The sequence below is a fragment of the Colletotrichum siamense genome, assembly GCF_013390195.1.
Source record: "Colletotrichum siamense strain Cg363 chromosome Unknown KSG_Cg363_contig05, whole genome shotgun sequence".
Classification (NCBI taxonomy): Eukaryota; Fungi; Ascomycota; class Sordariomycetes; order Glomerellales; family Glomerellaceae; genus Colletotrichum; species Colletotrichum siamense.
The window spans coordinates 3,185,323-3,199,076 of NW_023501018.1; the positions used below are offsets into that span (position 1 = coordinate 3,185,323).

The window sequence follows — 13,754 nt, forward strand, 5'->3', positions numbered from 1 at the left end:
GAGCGACACGAATTGGTCCACGAACCCTCAATCAAGCATCATTTGAAGGTGGCCGACAAGACCCGGGGAGCCAAAGCTTGTGTCCCTTGTCGCACCGCCAAACAGAGGTGCGATGGCGATGGACTGCAACCTTGTACTAGATGTGCGCAGAAGGAAAGACGATGTCAATATTTACCTCGTCGCGCCCGACAGGTAAGGCCGTATAGAATAATCAATCTCCCAAAGCGATCTACTAGCATTAATGACTGATGGCCCCTTCTCAGTCTTCGAGGTTGAAGTCTCACGTCAGACGAGAGTCTAGATCAACGAGCTCAAGACCCGCCACTGACTCGGAGAGGGCATCAGTAGAAACTTTGCCCTCACATTTAACAGGCTCACTGGAAACTCCCATTCTGTCCGAGTTTGACACAATGAATACAGTTGGTGAGGCAGATATGGCCCTCGTCACCTTTGAAGCCTCTCCCACTGCATGGGATGAGATCCTCTCCACGACTTGGGAAAACGAAGCACAATTACATGTTAACAATGCTGCACTACAAATGCTGAACTTCACAAGTCCTATGGCCTTTCCAAATCTTCCGTCTGGAAATTGGCCAGCACTGGGAACGACTGGTGAAACCTTCACTATCGATCCCCTGTCCACTCCTCTCTTACTTCAATCTACAACCCAGCGACAGCACGACCAAACGCTTATTTCAGCATCTCCGAGCCTAGACGCCGATCTGGAGAACCTAGGTCACGTACCTGAGCTCACCTCAGAGACATTTGAGGATCTTAGTGCATGGGTTTGCACGATGAGTCGTACGACAAGACCCGTCGATTCATTCTCAAGCCTATCTCTCAACACCTTGAACGCTTTCATACAGCTCTATTTCGAAGAGTTCCACGACATATTACCCATAACTCATCGACCAACGTTCGATCCCAACTGCGCCCCGTATTTGCTGGTATTGGCCGTTGGTAATGTTGGGCGTCGCTTCTCAAAGTTGGCAGGAGAAACATGCTCTGGGACTGAACTTGACCAATTTGTCTACCATGCTGCACAGCAACACGTAATGTCTCTTTTCTTATCAGGGTGTTTCTAGCGTCTGATACAGAACATAGGTCGGAAATCTGGCACCAAACGACACCATTCCGGCTTGGCTAGCACAAACAGTGCTTCTCAGTCAGGTGTCCATGGCCTTCTCCAACGACAAACAAAATGTGGAAAGGAGTAAGGTAACAAGAGGCATTATGGCCGTTACTTTGGGAAAACTTGAACCTCTGTTGGAGGCAGCCGCCATGAACAATTACATAGATACAGAGCGGTCAAACATCCAAACGCGGTGGGAAGCCTGGATTGAGTGCGAAGTATTGCGACGCACGGCATTTGGTCTATGGGTGAGATATTATCACGCTTCACACTTTTTACTCGTTAAGCCTAACGTTATCTTAGCTTCTGGATAGCCAGTGCTGCCTGCTCTTCGATCTCACGCCAGTCGTTCCTACAGAGGCTCTCGCCATGCACATGCCACTTCCTTGTCATGAACGACTTTGGGAAAAGTCATCTGCCTCGGCATGGGAAAAGGCATGCGAAGGTAGGCTCAAAATTGCCTCTTGATGAAACTTCTACTTGCTCCGAGTGTTAACATTTTAGAAAACAACGATCTATCTACATTGCGGGAAGAAATGCAGTCACTATACAAACAGAACCTATTGTCAGAGAACGTGGGGGGCTTTGCACTCTTACTCCTGCTCTTCTGCTTTTTCCGAGACCACCTCTTCTTGAAACAGGTCGAAAACCAAGGCCTCACAGCAGTGAATAACGACGAGGAACGAGTTACTTCTAGTATGAGTCGCTGGTCAAAGACTTGGCGGCTGTTGGATCCGACCAAGCGATCAAATTCCACGCGCATCAGAACCGTCGCAATTCAGTACTATCATATCATTGGTCTTATTATAGAATTACCCCTGAAGGATCTGTATGCGTTTGCAGGCTGGAGAGTCACGCGATTCAAGCAGCGCGAGACCAGACAAAGATTGATGGCATGGGTTTCAGAGCACGGAGATAGGGCGAGGTCTGCCGCACTTCATGCTGGAAGGATATTTCGCCAGTGTCGAAACCGCTCCTCCTGCGGCTACCAGGAACCTTGCGCAATGCTCATCGCAAGCCTTACTCTCTGGATGTACAACAGCTCGTTGACGACCCAGTTGGTGGCATGCAGGGAGAGCTATCGTCAGCAAAACCAATCCCCCATACTCAGACTCGACGAAGACAGCGACCGTGAAGAGGCGTGGGATTGGATACAGACGGGGAAAAAAGCGCGTCCATTCGTTGCTGGCATTGGTGATATCCACATGCCCGGAGGTCACTCCAAGGCCGTGAATCAAGCCATCAACATTCTGTCGTCGCTGAAGGAATGGCAAATTGGGCAGTTGTTCTCTGTCACTTTGAAAGACTTGATTGTGTTATTTGATAGAGACACTATGAACTAGTGCAAGTAGTACACGTCCTGCCAATTCGAACACTATCATGCGCTGACCTGGCAGCTTTGAAGCTTGCGCCTCACCTGGCACCCTTCTCTTAAACTCAGGCTCGCGGTGACACCTGAAGAGGAAGACCTCCCTCCAACTCTACAGTGAAGTTGTCGACTCGTCTGGGAGGCAAGAATCCAGAAGGAAAGGTGATCTTGTACTTTCGAAGGATGGAAGCGAGAATAAGTGTCAACTCAACGGGCACCAGGCTAGAGGTTGGGGCTGCAGTCAGCAAATGAAGTATCAACACGAGCGAAATTGCTTTGAGCTTACTTTTGGCCAATGCACATTCTTGCGCCTTTGCTGAAAGCGACCTGATACTGATCCAGGCCCTTTGCGTCGGAGCCCAACCAGCGATTAGGGTTGAATAGTCGAGCATCAGGGCCCCAAATATCAACACTCGAATGCATCGTATGAGCTGACATAGACACAATGGTCTGTCATAGTCAGTGGCTTTTCACACCAAGCCCAACAGGGTTCTACTTACACCAGGAGGAACAATCTTTCCGTCTACAACGAGAGGCTCCGACAAGTTATGAGGTACGATGCGCGGAAGCCTAGAAGGCACTGCTGAAGCAAGACGAATACCTTCTTTGACGCAAGCGGTCTACAAGTATTCTTGGTCAGTCTGGAAATAAAATGGCGCTGTCTGAGGCACTCACCAAGTACTCGATCTTTTCCAAAGTCTGGAGCGGGGGCAAATCATTCTTCTCCGGAATAGCAGCGTCAAGTTCTTCAACCAGTCTCTTCTCTATGGCGGGATTACGCAGAATCTCGAAGAGAGCCGTGGTCACGGACGTGGCGCTCGTGTCAGAACCGGCCACCAAAAGATCAAGAGATTCGCCGACCAATGCAACATCCGACAGCGATGTCAGATTTTCGAGAACGATGGGATGATTGACGGCTTCTTTTGATCCATCAGAATTGCGCCAGCGGTTCACACACTGCTCCGCGTACTAAACTCCAAGAATTCGGGTACTGCTTCAACTATCGGTTTGAAGAAGTCTTTTGACCAGGAGCTACTTACATCGGTCAAATGAATGAGGTTGCCTAGTTCCGGAGAGACAACTTTCAGCAATCCCACTGGTATCGCGTTGCTGACTATGCGCAACAAGGGGTAATGCTGGAGGGTCTTCAGCGCCGATGCAGCGACGCTGAAAGCTGTAAGAAATTGCGATTTGAAACTGTCGGGCTGCTCTTCCAGCATACCGCGACTATCGGCGAAACAAAACTCCATAATGATGTTGGTAGTCAAGAGTCTGTCAAGACGTCAATCCACGGACCAAGCTGAATGGATCAGGGTTCATAAGAGGATAACTGTTTCATGGAGGGACGTACCGAAACGCATCATAGAAGTCAATGTTCTGCTTTTCACGGAGCCTTTCAATCTTGCTCTCCAACAGTGCCAATCGCTCTCGAATAAGATCCTCAAGCTTGAGGACACCTGCACGTGAAAACATGGGGTTCAACATGCGTCGCCGTTCCTTGTGTTTAGCCTCATCCATCTCGGTGAAGACCGTAGGAGACGGCGCATTGAATGCCAGGTAGAAAGGCTCATTCTTGGGGAAAGGGTTAGATTGCCTGTAGATAACCTTGTATAGGTTCGTATCGGTAATGTGAAGCTCATTTGGCGCGATTCTGATGGCTTTGGCGTCTGCCCTCGTTCACGTTGTCAGTTGTAAAACTCAGCCGGTACCACACGGATTAGAAGGGCAGTCTCACCATACTTATGATGGATTTGCTCATAGATATCTTCAGGGTAATCCTTCCGGGTTTGTTGGTAGAGCCAACTATGCGATTTGGCCGCTTCTCTCGGCCCAGGGAAGTTGCTTAGAGGATGCAGGTAAACGCGGTAAAGCCCTCGAAGGTAGGTAAAAAGAACGAAGATGAGAACAGCCGCAGGAACGCTGAAGGCGATTCGAGTTGAGAGAACCGGATCATTGAAACGCGGCTGCCAGGTGGTAAAATTATCAGAAGACATGGCTGTTCTAGGCGTTGAAATCTGGTGTTAGAGAGATTGCTTAGAAGAACATTGAATGTTGATATCTGAAGCGTCTTCTTCAACGGGCTTTATACAAAGAAAGGTGCCTTCTATTAGGCGGGATTCATTCCATCAGGACCGCTTATGACACAATGAGACAGTGATTTGAGGAGCCGACGAGACAAATCGCCGACGCTAAATTGAGGAGCCGACTGCGCTGATGCCGTGGTGGAAACATTTCGGCTCCTCGATTTGTGGGGCCACAAGACCGGGCGGCAGGCCCCGATACTGCCGCTACCGTAGCTGTAGACTGATCTCCCCCAGCATCGCTGATGTCATTTGAGTTGCAGTCTGAGAAAGTCTTACGCCTGGAGCGAAGTGCTGGAAGGGTTGCTAGGCTCGATTCATGTCGTCGCATCCAGCAAACTAATGGCCTTTACACCGTTTTAAAAGTAGACCTTTAGGCGCTCTGCAAAACGAGGAGAAAAGGAACACAGGATGATTCTTGCTGACAGGATATCAGTATCACCAATTATTGTTTGTATTGCCATGTCATTGTGCATTGGTCAATATTTGCTCTATTGCGGATGTGCGCTCCATCCATCAGACACGGCCTGATTGACAGAGCGGAAATGTTGCGCATCCCGCCGGCCTTGAGTGGATAGCTGTAATTAATAGATCGCCTTACCCGTAACTTTCAACATTGCGCAAATTCTCCGAGCCGCGAAAGTTTCGAGGGGTTCATAAGATGAACAATGCTGGATCGCAACGCAGCCGCATCCGGTGGGATAAAGCTTGGGCGCAGAGGAATTTCTGCCGCAGTGCCCACATGGTCAAACTCTACTGACGACATGTCGAGGTTATCTCTCTGCTCACATACAATAAATCGGTTGTTGTAGACCAACTTCATGTTTAAAGAAATGAAAGTTTTCAAAGCTTAGGCCAAAATCATTGCTTCATTTTCCCTCTAAATCTATGTACTCAAAATCACCGACTCCGCCCAACTCAGTCATGACATCTATGCCTCAACGCCGAGGGTGATGTAAGCGAGCATGCCCTTGGTGACGTCCTCGCCGTCAAGAGGCTCAACGATCATGTTCGGGTTCCAGCCGCCAACGACCTCAGCAGCGAAGATGGAATCGATGTCGTTGGTGGTGCGGTTGATCTCGGTGTGGCTGACGTAGGGCTCCAGAGCCATGATCTGGGCGCTAAGCTCCTCGTCGAAGAAGATCTGGCCGGTGTTGGCAATGTTGGAGCCGACGATGGTGCCGTTGCTGCGGACGGACCAGTCGGTGTGGACCTGGGCGTGGATGTGGATGGTGCGCTCGACGTAGAAACCGGGGAAGACGGTCTTCATCTCCATGATGCCGTTGCTATCGGTGGGCCACATGCCGCGGAGCCAGGTGGTGTCGTCGGTGTGCAGGTCCAGGTCGGGGCCGATGGTCATGTTCAGCTGCTCGAGGAGCTCCTCGAAGGGAGTGTTCGGGTCGCGTCCGGTGAAAGAGCTGTAAGAGCCGGTCTGGAGCAAATATTGTTAGTTTACTTCCTTGATGTCTTGAGGATTTATTAAGGGTTCACTTACAGCATTGCAATGCCACAAATCGACCAAGACATCCTCCATGACTTCGCAAGTGTTGATGTTGAGAACACCGATATCCAGGTAGAGAGGAACACCGGCCTGATCCTCGCTCATGTCCTGACGGAGAGTCTGCGATTGGGGCCAGACGTAAGGTCCCTTGGTGACCTCAGGAGTCAGGACGCAGGTGTCATTCTGCAGAGTGTTGTAGTGGGGGCCCTCGGTGTGAATGGTGACGTTCGAGTCGCGGGCGGCGAGGTGGCGGCTAGCAAGCGAGCGCTTCTCAGCGTGACGCCTCTTGCGGACCTCGCTGAACTGACCGGCCTGGACGGCGCAACGCTTGGAAAGGTTTCCGCGGCGGACCATTTCAGTGTGGCTCAATCCGTGCTCGTGGCCGGGGTGGGCGACAGCCACACCCGTAAGGAGCGCAGTAGCGAATGCGAGGAGTTGGAACTGCATTGTAAAGAATGTTACCGGGGGGCTAAAGAATGTGTAAAGACGGACGAATGAGAGTGTCTGGAAATGCAGGCTACAGATTTCAGCTGATGTTCTGTTCGCTGATCAAACGGCGAAGACGATCACTCTTTATAAGTCTCTCGACGGTTCCGCGTATGCTTTTCACCTTCCCCAAATAGATCAAAAAGCCTTTCGTTGCATCGCCCCAAAGGCACCCCTGAGCAGTCCCCAGAGATGTTCATCTCATCGCGACTTTGCTTTTGTCATCCCCCTTCTCATCAGCGCTCAGATTCTCAAACCGCCAACCATTTCGCGAGCCAGATGTTCCACGATCTCCACTGACGTCGGGTGAACGAAAAATGTCGCTCCCACATCCCGAAGAACCACGACCAGATCAATTGCCTTGCCCGGCCCTCCAAGAAACAGGCAGCCAATCAAAACGGAGGTATTACCGTTGGGCGCCGGGGTTCGGGGCTCCAAGACCGCATCCGGGCTCCACCCGTGCGGGCCGCCAAGAATCCTGGCCGCGTAAGTTCAGGGGCGCTCCCGCTTCGCCGCTACGTCAAGGCGAGTCAAATGCTATCCCGTCGGCCTTGCATACTCCATGGATGATGGGGGCCTCGCGGCAGGAGGCGCGGTAGTGCCGACTATGTGTTGATCTTGGTGTTGTCATGGAGGTGGATAGGCGATTTCTTCCCAAGGCCAGATGCCATTGTCAGATCCGCATCTGTTACCACCCTGGTCCGGAATGCGGGCGCGAACAAGCTTGCCCGTCAACCAAATTTGTAGACATCCAAGACGATCATCAGGCTGGGCGTAACGTCTACACCGATTCTGGAAGGTATGGGAGACAAGGAGCGGAATGTTCCCCCCTGACTGTGGGATTTGCCTATGATTGAGGCTGACGCGGGCATACCGAGAGAACCAGTTCGGGTGTACGTCGTCTTTATGCGTACCACGTAGCGGTATCCTGCCAGAACTGACGGATAGAATGTGGGCAATTTGTAATCTAGAGCCTTTACGCCAAGGTCTACTATGAATATCGTTGTTTGACATAAGGTAAACCGAGAATCCCCGTCGACGGCACCCAGCATACCCTAGCCGAAGCACTTCTTCTTAGCCTTTCTCAACTCTGCCTCCAGACGAAGTCGCATTCGAATCCAAACCCAGCGACCCCAAATGGCCAACCGGTGGCGATTAATATTCTGTAATGGAATTTCCGCCCCTTGCCATTGGTGAGACCTCCACCTCGGGTCCATCGTAGTCTCTCCTTCGCCAAGATCTTTATAAGAGATGAGGTCAATCTTTCCACCGCCATCGCGAATACAGTAGGTATAGCTTGTGTGACAGAAATCGCAGGTCTCAATCCCCCCAAAGACTTTCTTCTGGCGCTTTGACAGGCGAACTTTGGCCTGGAATTTGGCTGACTCGTGGGTCTCGATCGTACTTCGGTTGAAGATCAAGGGGTATTTCCGCTGCCAAGTCATGTGCGCACAACAGTGTGACCGGTCTGCACTCTTGCTCAAAATATCCAGGTAAAGCGACTTACCAATATTAACCGATGACGTCCCGGAAGATACATATTTGTAGGTTTGCAGCTTTATCCTGGTACAGAGGATCATTCGACCTCTCGATACTAGAAACTCTGTGTCGTGGTGGACATGAGGGCGACTGTAGCCGTTCTTGTCAAACTTACCATACCAGCGTTGACTCATCGGCAGCAGATCTTTGGGACGGCACAAACCCCCCAGTCGAAACCGTGTCATGGCGACCCTGATCGTGTCGTAGTCGAGACCCCTTGGAAGCCATGGCGATGGATCCCAGTCTGGCCGCGATCTCTGGTATTTTTGGACACAGGGACGAGATTCGCCAAAGACCCGCTGGTACTCATCGTCCCTCGCAATAGTCCAAGAAAGCTCTGGCGGATGTAACGCCACACATCGCGGGCAGAAAAAGAGTGAGAGGTCGCGGATGTCTCGTTCCAGTAAAAGGAGGAGCTCGCGCCGACAGTCGGAACGCTTTTGCAGTGCCAAGCTCTGTGAGCCGAGGTTGAATAATATTGATTTGCAAGTGAGAGCCGATGCCGCTCGCTCAAACGAGGCTAAGTAGTCAACTACGCAAAGGTGCAGATCCGTGGACAGAGACTGGAGGTTTCTGATGTTTGGAGGCTTTGCGGGGGCTTGGACTGAATCAATCACCTGAAGGAATTTCGGCCGAAACCAACGTGGAAATTGAGACTTACTTACCATAGCTATTACCGGCGAGATCGCAGGTGTTGTTGTCTTATTCTGACCTCAGTGGATGGTTGCGGATGAGGAGAGAAGGATCGACGACTCCTTTATTCGATGACTTGCGTGACTTCGGCATTAGTGTTGAGATGTTTTGCAAGAATTTTCGGGCGGTCATAGTAGCAAACTTTTGAACCAACAAGGTATTTGAGAACTTTGCCAGCGTATTCCACCCGGACCACTTCCCGACGTTCGTCATTACTATGGCCAATCGATTGCGCCGACCTTTCTCATTTCTAACTACAATAATCATTCGACGACAATGCCCGATTTGACCGATTATTCTTCAGTATGTTTTTTCGGTAACCAGGAGCCTCCGTTAATGTTGTTCAATACGTATACCAACATTGAGCACCCTTGGTCTTTAAATGCGCTTTGCTGTCCGGGCAATACACTTAGCTAGCCAGTCAGAGTATAAGTAATACTGAGTATCATTTTCATGCGACTGCCTTATTTTCATGCGTCTTCACAGCTATATTTCTTGTACACTCGACTACTTATGTTACAGACGATAGTGACGATAATAACAATAAACATGACGACGACAACGACGACGACGACAGCAATCAAATCGGAGCCAGTGACGATAACGACGATAGTAGAGGAGTAATTACGACGATAATACTAAAGTAGAGTAAAGTGTATAACCATAGCAAAAATAGGCAGTCTCATTCTAATCATCCTACCTATTGTCTTTACTGTCGTCTTCCTTTATCACTCCTATCGTCGTCGTTCCCAGTGTTCTTTCAATTATTTTTACGGCCCCAACCTCAGTAACTTAGTTCGGAAACTTCAACCTGAATGGAAAAGTATTCTCTCGAATCAGCTGGCAGTATATGCGAACTTCATGCCTTTTGCATTGATGGTACCTCGATGCCACATGCAAGTCATGCTGCAACTAACTGCACACTCGCGCAATGGTTACTAGCTAGGCCGATTTACGAGCTCAAGACACAGCCAAGCCAAATTACTACATGGTTGTCAACGCACAGGTAGGCGCTGCAGATCTAGAATTTGACATCAGGTGGGTAGTCAACACCGAGAGCTAAGCCCTGTCTGTAGCTAGCTGTTATCAGCCATTTCCAAACAATTGCTCCCGAATACAGTAGATCTGTTTGTCGATGTCGTCGAAGCGTCGGTGTGAAGATCGCACCAGCTCTAAGGGGCGGGAACTTTGTCGAGACCGGCGGACCGTAGAAGTTCGGATGACGGCGGCCAAGTGGATCTTCCCGGCGGGAAAATCGGCGGGAGCACGCTGCACGATTGTCGAACCGAGATCGATACATGTGTGTACCTATAAGAACCAGCTGACTGACTCGTCGCCGAGGCTTTGGATGGCGCAGCGTGCCCCGTAGGCACCAGTGACGGCATGCCCTTCGGCGCCCGAATTGCTGGGCGTTGGGGCCAAAACAGGATGGCAATGCAAAGAAGTCTAACCGGCATGTGCAGGTCGTCAAAATGCATCAGCTCGTGTTGGTTCTCGTTGGGGGCGGCCGCCCATGCTGTCGGTTGGTGGAGCCCAAAAGCGCTGTGATTGACGGACATACGGGCGCTTCAGGCAGGACTTTGGGGGTTAGCGGATGATGACCAAATGTAGAATGATGAAGCCGGGGGCTGTCATTCTGGATGCACAGCTTCGGGCGAAGTAGACGAGTTCATGGTCAGAAGAGCAAGCCGGTGTCGGAGCTTCGGTGACGATGACTTCTTGGTGCATTACGGCCGTAGCTGGCCGTTGAAGTCGTTGATAAGCGTTTTGCGGTGGGTTACATGGCGATGCCGCTCAGCTGTCGGCCGGTAAGCACTTGTCTCTGAGTGACAAGCGTTGGCTGAACGCCGCCCCCGCTCATTGGCTTTCTCTTGTCTTACCACCCTCTTGTCAGGCGGAACGGGTCGCTGGATTTAGAAAGCTGACCAAAAGTAGTAAACGCTTTCTGCGCCGGAATTGCGCATGGTGCCTTGGGGCACAGTCAGACATCTCAATCCATCCTTCCGGAGTCCTCTCAGGGTGCATCCCAAACCGCTGTACCGAACCAGACATCGAGCGCAACCCTTCCCCACAATCTGACACTCGCCGATCGGTGGACGGATGATGTAAGAACTTACCATAGGCAATCAAAGATTGGCATCCTCTAGGACTTCCATGCTCGTCAAAATCGTGGGTTTCCAGGAGGTTCACTAAGCTGGCTGAAGCTGCAACATTGGTGTCACACAACCTAGGCCTCAGGTCGGCACCGAGGAGCAGATCCACAACGACAATCAACGTTCAGCGCCGATGGTTTAGTGGTAAAATTCTCCGTTGCCATCAAGCAGCGTCGGGGAGCCGGGGGTTCGATTCCCCCTCGGCGCAATCTTTTGCTTCTGGGCTCGTTTGAATTGAACTGATTTGTGTTATCATGGTGGGAGAACTTTTTGCCCTTGAAACAAGCACGTACTTGAGTTTCTGCATGACTTTCGTTATTCATCTGGGCGCTCGAGTTTAATTCAGTTTTAACGTCATTTTCACCCTGTACAGATCGTGAACAACTCCAAATTCTTTTTCAAATATCTCACTTAGAGTCTAGATACAGTATCTTCGCCAAGAAGGTGCTTCATAACCTTCCCAGACCCTGTCCTCGGCAGTCCGTTCACGAAAACGAACTCCTTCGGTATTTTGAATCGCGCAATGCGAGATTGGCAATGCATGACCATGTCCGTTTGGGGGATTCGAGATCCAGACGAGGTAACAACATACGCCCGCCCAGCTTCACCCCAAGTCTCATCAGGAACTCCAACCACCGCGGCCTCCAAGATATCGGGATGCTCAGTCAGAATCGTCTCAACCTCCGCTGGGTAGACATTCTCACCTCCAGAGATGAACATGTGTTTCCTCCTATCGACAAGAAAAATGAAGCCGTCCTCGTCCGCCCATCCAATGTCACCTGTCCGAAACCATCCATCTGGCGTCAAACTCGCGATGTCTTCTTCCACATTGTTCCAGTAAATCGGAGTTGACACATCCCTAGATACGAGAACCTCTCCTATGGCCCCTGGTAGCAGTGGCTGACCCCGGTCATCAACAACGCGAATGGAAGTCAATGGACCTGGATGACCCACAGAGCCAGCTTTCTTGATGATCATATCGGGAGAAAGCGGCATACCAGATATCGTTCCCATCTCTGTTGAACCATACCCATCAACCATACAAATGCCTTGGTCAAGCCACCACTTGATGCGCGCTGGGGGGTTGGGAGCACCTCCCGTGAAGAGGGCTTTGAGGGTGAGCCATGCTGACGGGTCAAAGTTTACTGCTCTATTTAGCGCCTCCGCCATCTGAGGGACACAGAAGTAATGTGTGATTCCAAGCTGAGGATCACTCAGACGGCGATTGGTGGCTTCTGGGTTGAATCTCGGGGACACGAGCAGCGTGCCGCCTCGCATAAGAGGTGGCCAGATCTGCGCAATGAGACCCATGAAATGGAACATCGGCCCGTCACAGAGGAAGACGCATCCCGTATCGGCTTCTGTCAAAACGCTGAAGTCGACAGTGGTAGCCAGTATGGACTGCGCAGTCAGGATCACACCCTTCGGAGTGCCCGACGTTCCAGAAGTGTAAAGAATAATGCTCGTCTCCTGTGACGACCTTGATTGGAGTCGGCGTCCGGGGTCTGCAATATCGACCTCCTCACAGAATCTAGAAAATTCAATGTGGCGGCAGCCAAGAGATAGCTCGGGTGGGTCTCGATCTGTAAAAATGATTGTTGGCGTGCAGTCATCCAACAGCTTAGAAAGCTCGGGCTGGGCCAGGCGCCAATTGAGGGGAACGAAGATGGCCCCAAGCCTCATCAAGGCCTGTTGAAGTATGATCTGATGAACACTGTTGATGCACACAGTGGCAACCCTGTCACCGGCCTCGACGGCGTATGCGGACAAGACCGCGGTTGCGCGCTGTATGTCGGAGTTGAGTTCCGCATACGTCCATCTTCGGTTGGTTGCGAGATCGATGCAGGCCAGGCTGGCCGGCCGTAAACGTGCATGCAGCAGGACAGGGTCTGGCGCAAAGATACCAGCCATTTTCTTTGCGGGAATCGCCAAAGCAGGAGAGTCCGGTGTGTTGGTTCGGGCGCGCTTTGTTAAAGGGAGGATCCGCTTCGGTGAGAGATTGCTGAAGAATCAGAGGCCGGGCGAGGGCGGATATTGTCGATCACCCGAATCTGCCGAATCTCGAGACTGCCTCGGCTGAAAGATGGTATAAGCAGGTGCCTTCCAATGATGGCACGAAGGGTGTAGAGATGACTGAGAACGAAGAAGAGTAAGCCCTGAGCCAACGGCCCAAATATACCTCATCAGCTGGCGGCAAGGCAGACAAGTGGTTCTGAACGTCGCCGAGTCTTCGGAGTTGTTGCCATTTCCTTCGTTCTTTGCCTTGCAGCCGATGAAGAATTTGACGAATGCGAAGAAATGAATAGCCAACATCGTGCAGCCCTTCCGGAATGCGGAGCCCCGGGGAGCCAGCTTCGTGCTGCCAACATGCACGTTGGAGGTGTGGTGTGTGTGGAGAACCCAGACAGCGTACCTCAATTTTGCTGCGCCGTTAAAAGTCGCAATCCTTCAAAATCCTACTGACCTGTGTCTTGCATTTGCGCTAGATCAGATATGTACGCTTTTATTTTGGGCAATCTGCTCGGGGGCCCAATAGATCGTGAGAGTGACACTCTCTGCGCTAGATTTGCCAACATCACCTGCACATTACGCCTCGGCAGCCAAGATTTGCAAAACTTCCAGCCAAAGGGCTGACTTCCCGGAATCGTCATAAGAATGCGTGACATGATCTGACCTAAGAATGGAGAAAGCCACAGGCTCTGGTTGCTATGTCGTCCAAACGATTGGTTGAGGCACATGTGCCTGCTGCGCCGCCGCAGCTGAACTTCCTCTTGGAGATGGATGGGTGCCTGGGATTGCA

At 51.2% G+C, this 13,754-nt stretch overlaps 5 protein-coding genes across 5 annotated transcripts; 1 reads left to right on the forward strand and 4 right to left on the reverse strand.

Annotated features, from left to right (window-relative positions):
* Positions 1-1,668: 1,668 nt before the first annotated feature.
* Positions 1,669-2,475, forward strand: CGCS363_v008418 (uncharacterized protein; the record flags this gene model as incomplete). Its single annotated transcript, XM_036640267.1, has 1 exon — positions 1,669-2,475. The coding sequence occupies one exon, from the start codon at positions 1,669-1,671 to the stop codon at positions 2,473-2,475; it is 807 nt and encodes a 268-aa protein (XP_036493913.1).
* Positions 2,476-2,569: 94 nt separating this feature from the next.
* Positions 2,570-4,495, reverse strand: sdnE-6 (Cytochrome P450 monooxygenase sdnE; the record flags this gene model as incomplete). Its single annotated transcript, XM_036640268.1, has 7 exons — positions 2,570-2,723; positions 2,788-2,951; positions 3,002-3,121; positions 3,177-3,421; positions 3,472-3,773; positions 3,853-4,168; positions 4,237-4,495. The coding sequence occupies 7 exons, from the start codon at positions 4,493-4,495 to the stop codon at positions 2,570-2,572; spliced, it is 1,560 nt and encodes a 519-aa protein (XP_036495054.1).
* A 1,018-nt stretch (positions 4,496-5,513) lies between these two features.
* CGCS363_v008420 (uncharacterized protein) lies at positions 5,514-6,530 on the reverse strand (the record flags this gene model as incomplete). The annotated part of the gene is made up of 2 exons (XM_036640269.1): positions 5,514-6,014; positions 6,078-6,530. The coding sequence occupies 2 exons, from the start codon at positions 6,528-6,530 to the stop codon at positions 5,514-5,516; spliced, it is 954 nt and encodes a 317-aa protein (XP_036494498.1).
* A 644-nt stretch (positions 6,531-7,174) lies between these two features.
* On the reverse strand, positions 7,175-8,776 carry CGCS363_v008421 (uncharacterized protein; the record flags this gene model as incomplete). Its single annotated transcript, XM_036640270.1, has 3 exons — positions 7,175-7,254; positions 8,224-8,706; positions 8,770-8,776. 3 exons carry the CDS (start codon positions 8,774-8,776, stop codon positions 7,175-7,177), a joined length of 570 nt encoding a protein of 189 aa, XP_036493938.1.
* A 2,589-nt stretch (positions 8,777-11,365) lies between these two features.
* Positions 11,366-12,865, reverse strand: fadD13 (Long-chain-fatty-acid--CoA ligase FadD13; the record flags this gene model as incomplete). Its single annotated transcript, XM_036640271.1, has 1 exon — positions 11,366-12,865. One exon carries the CDS (start codon positions 12,863-12,865, stop codon positions 11,366-11,368), a length of 1,500 nt encoding a protein of 499 aa, XP_036495101.1.
* Positions 12,866-13,754: the final 889 nt, after the last annotated feature.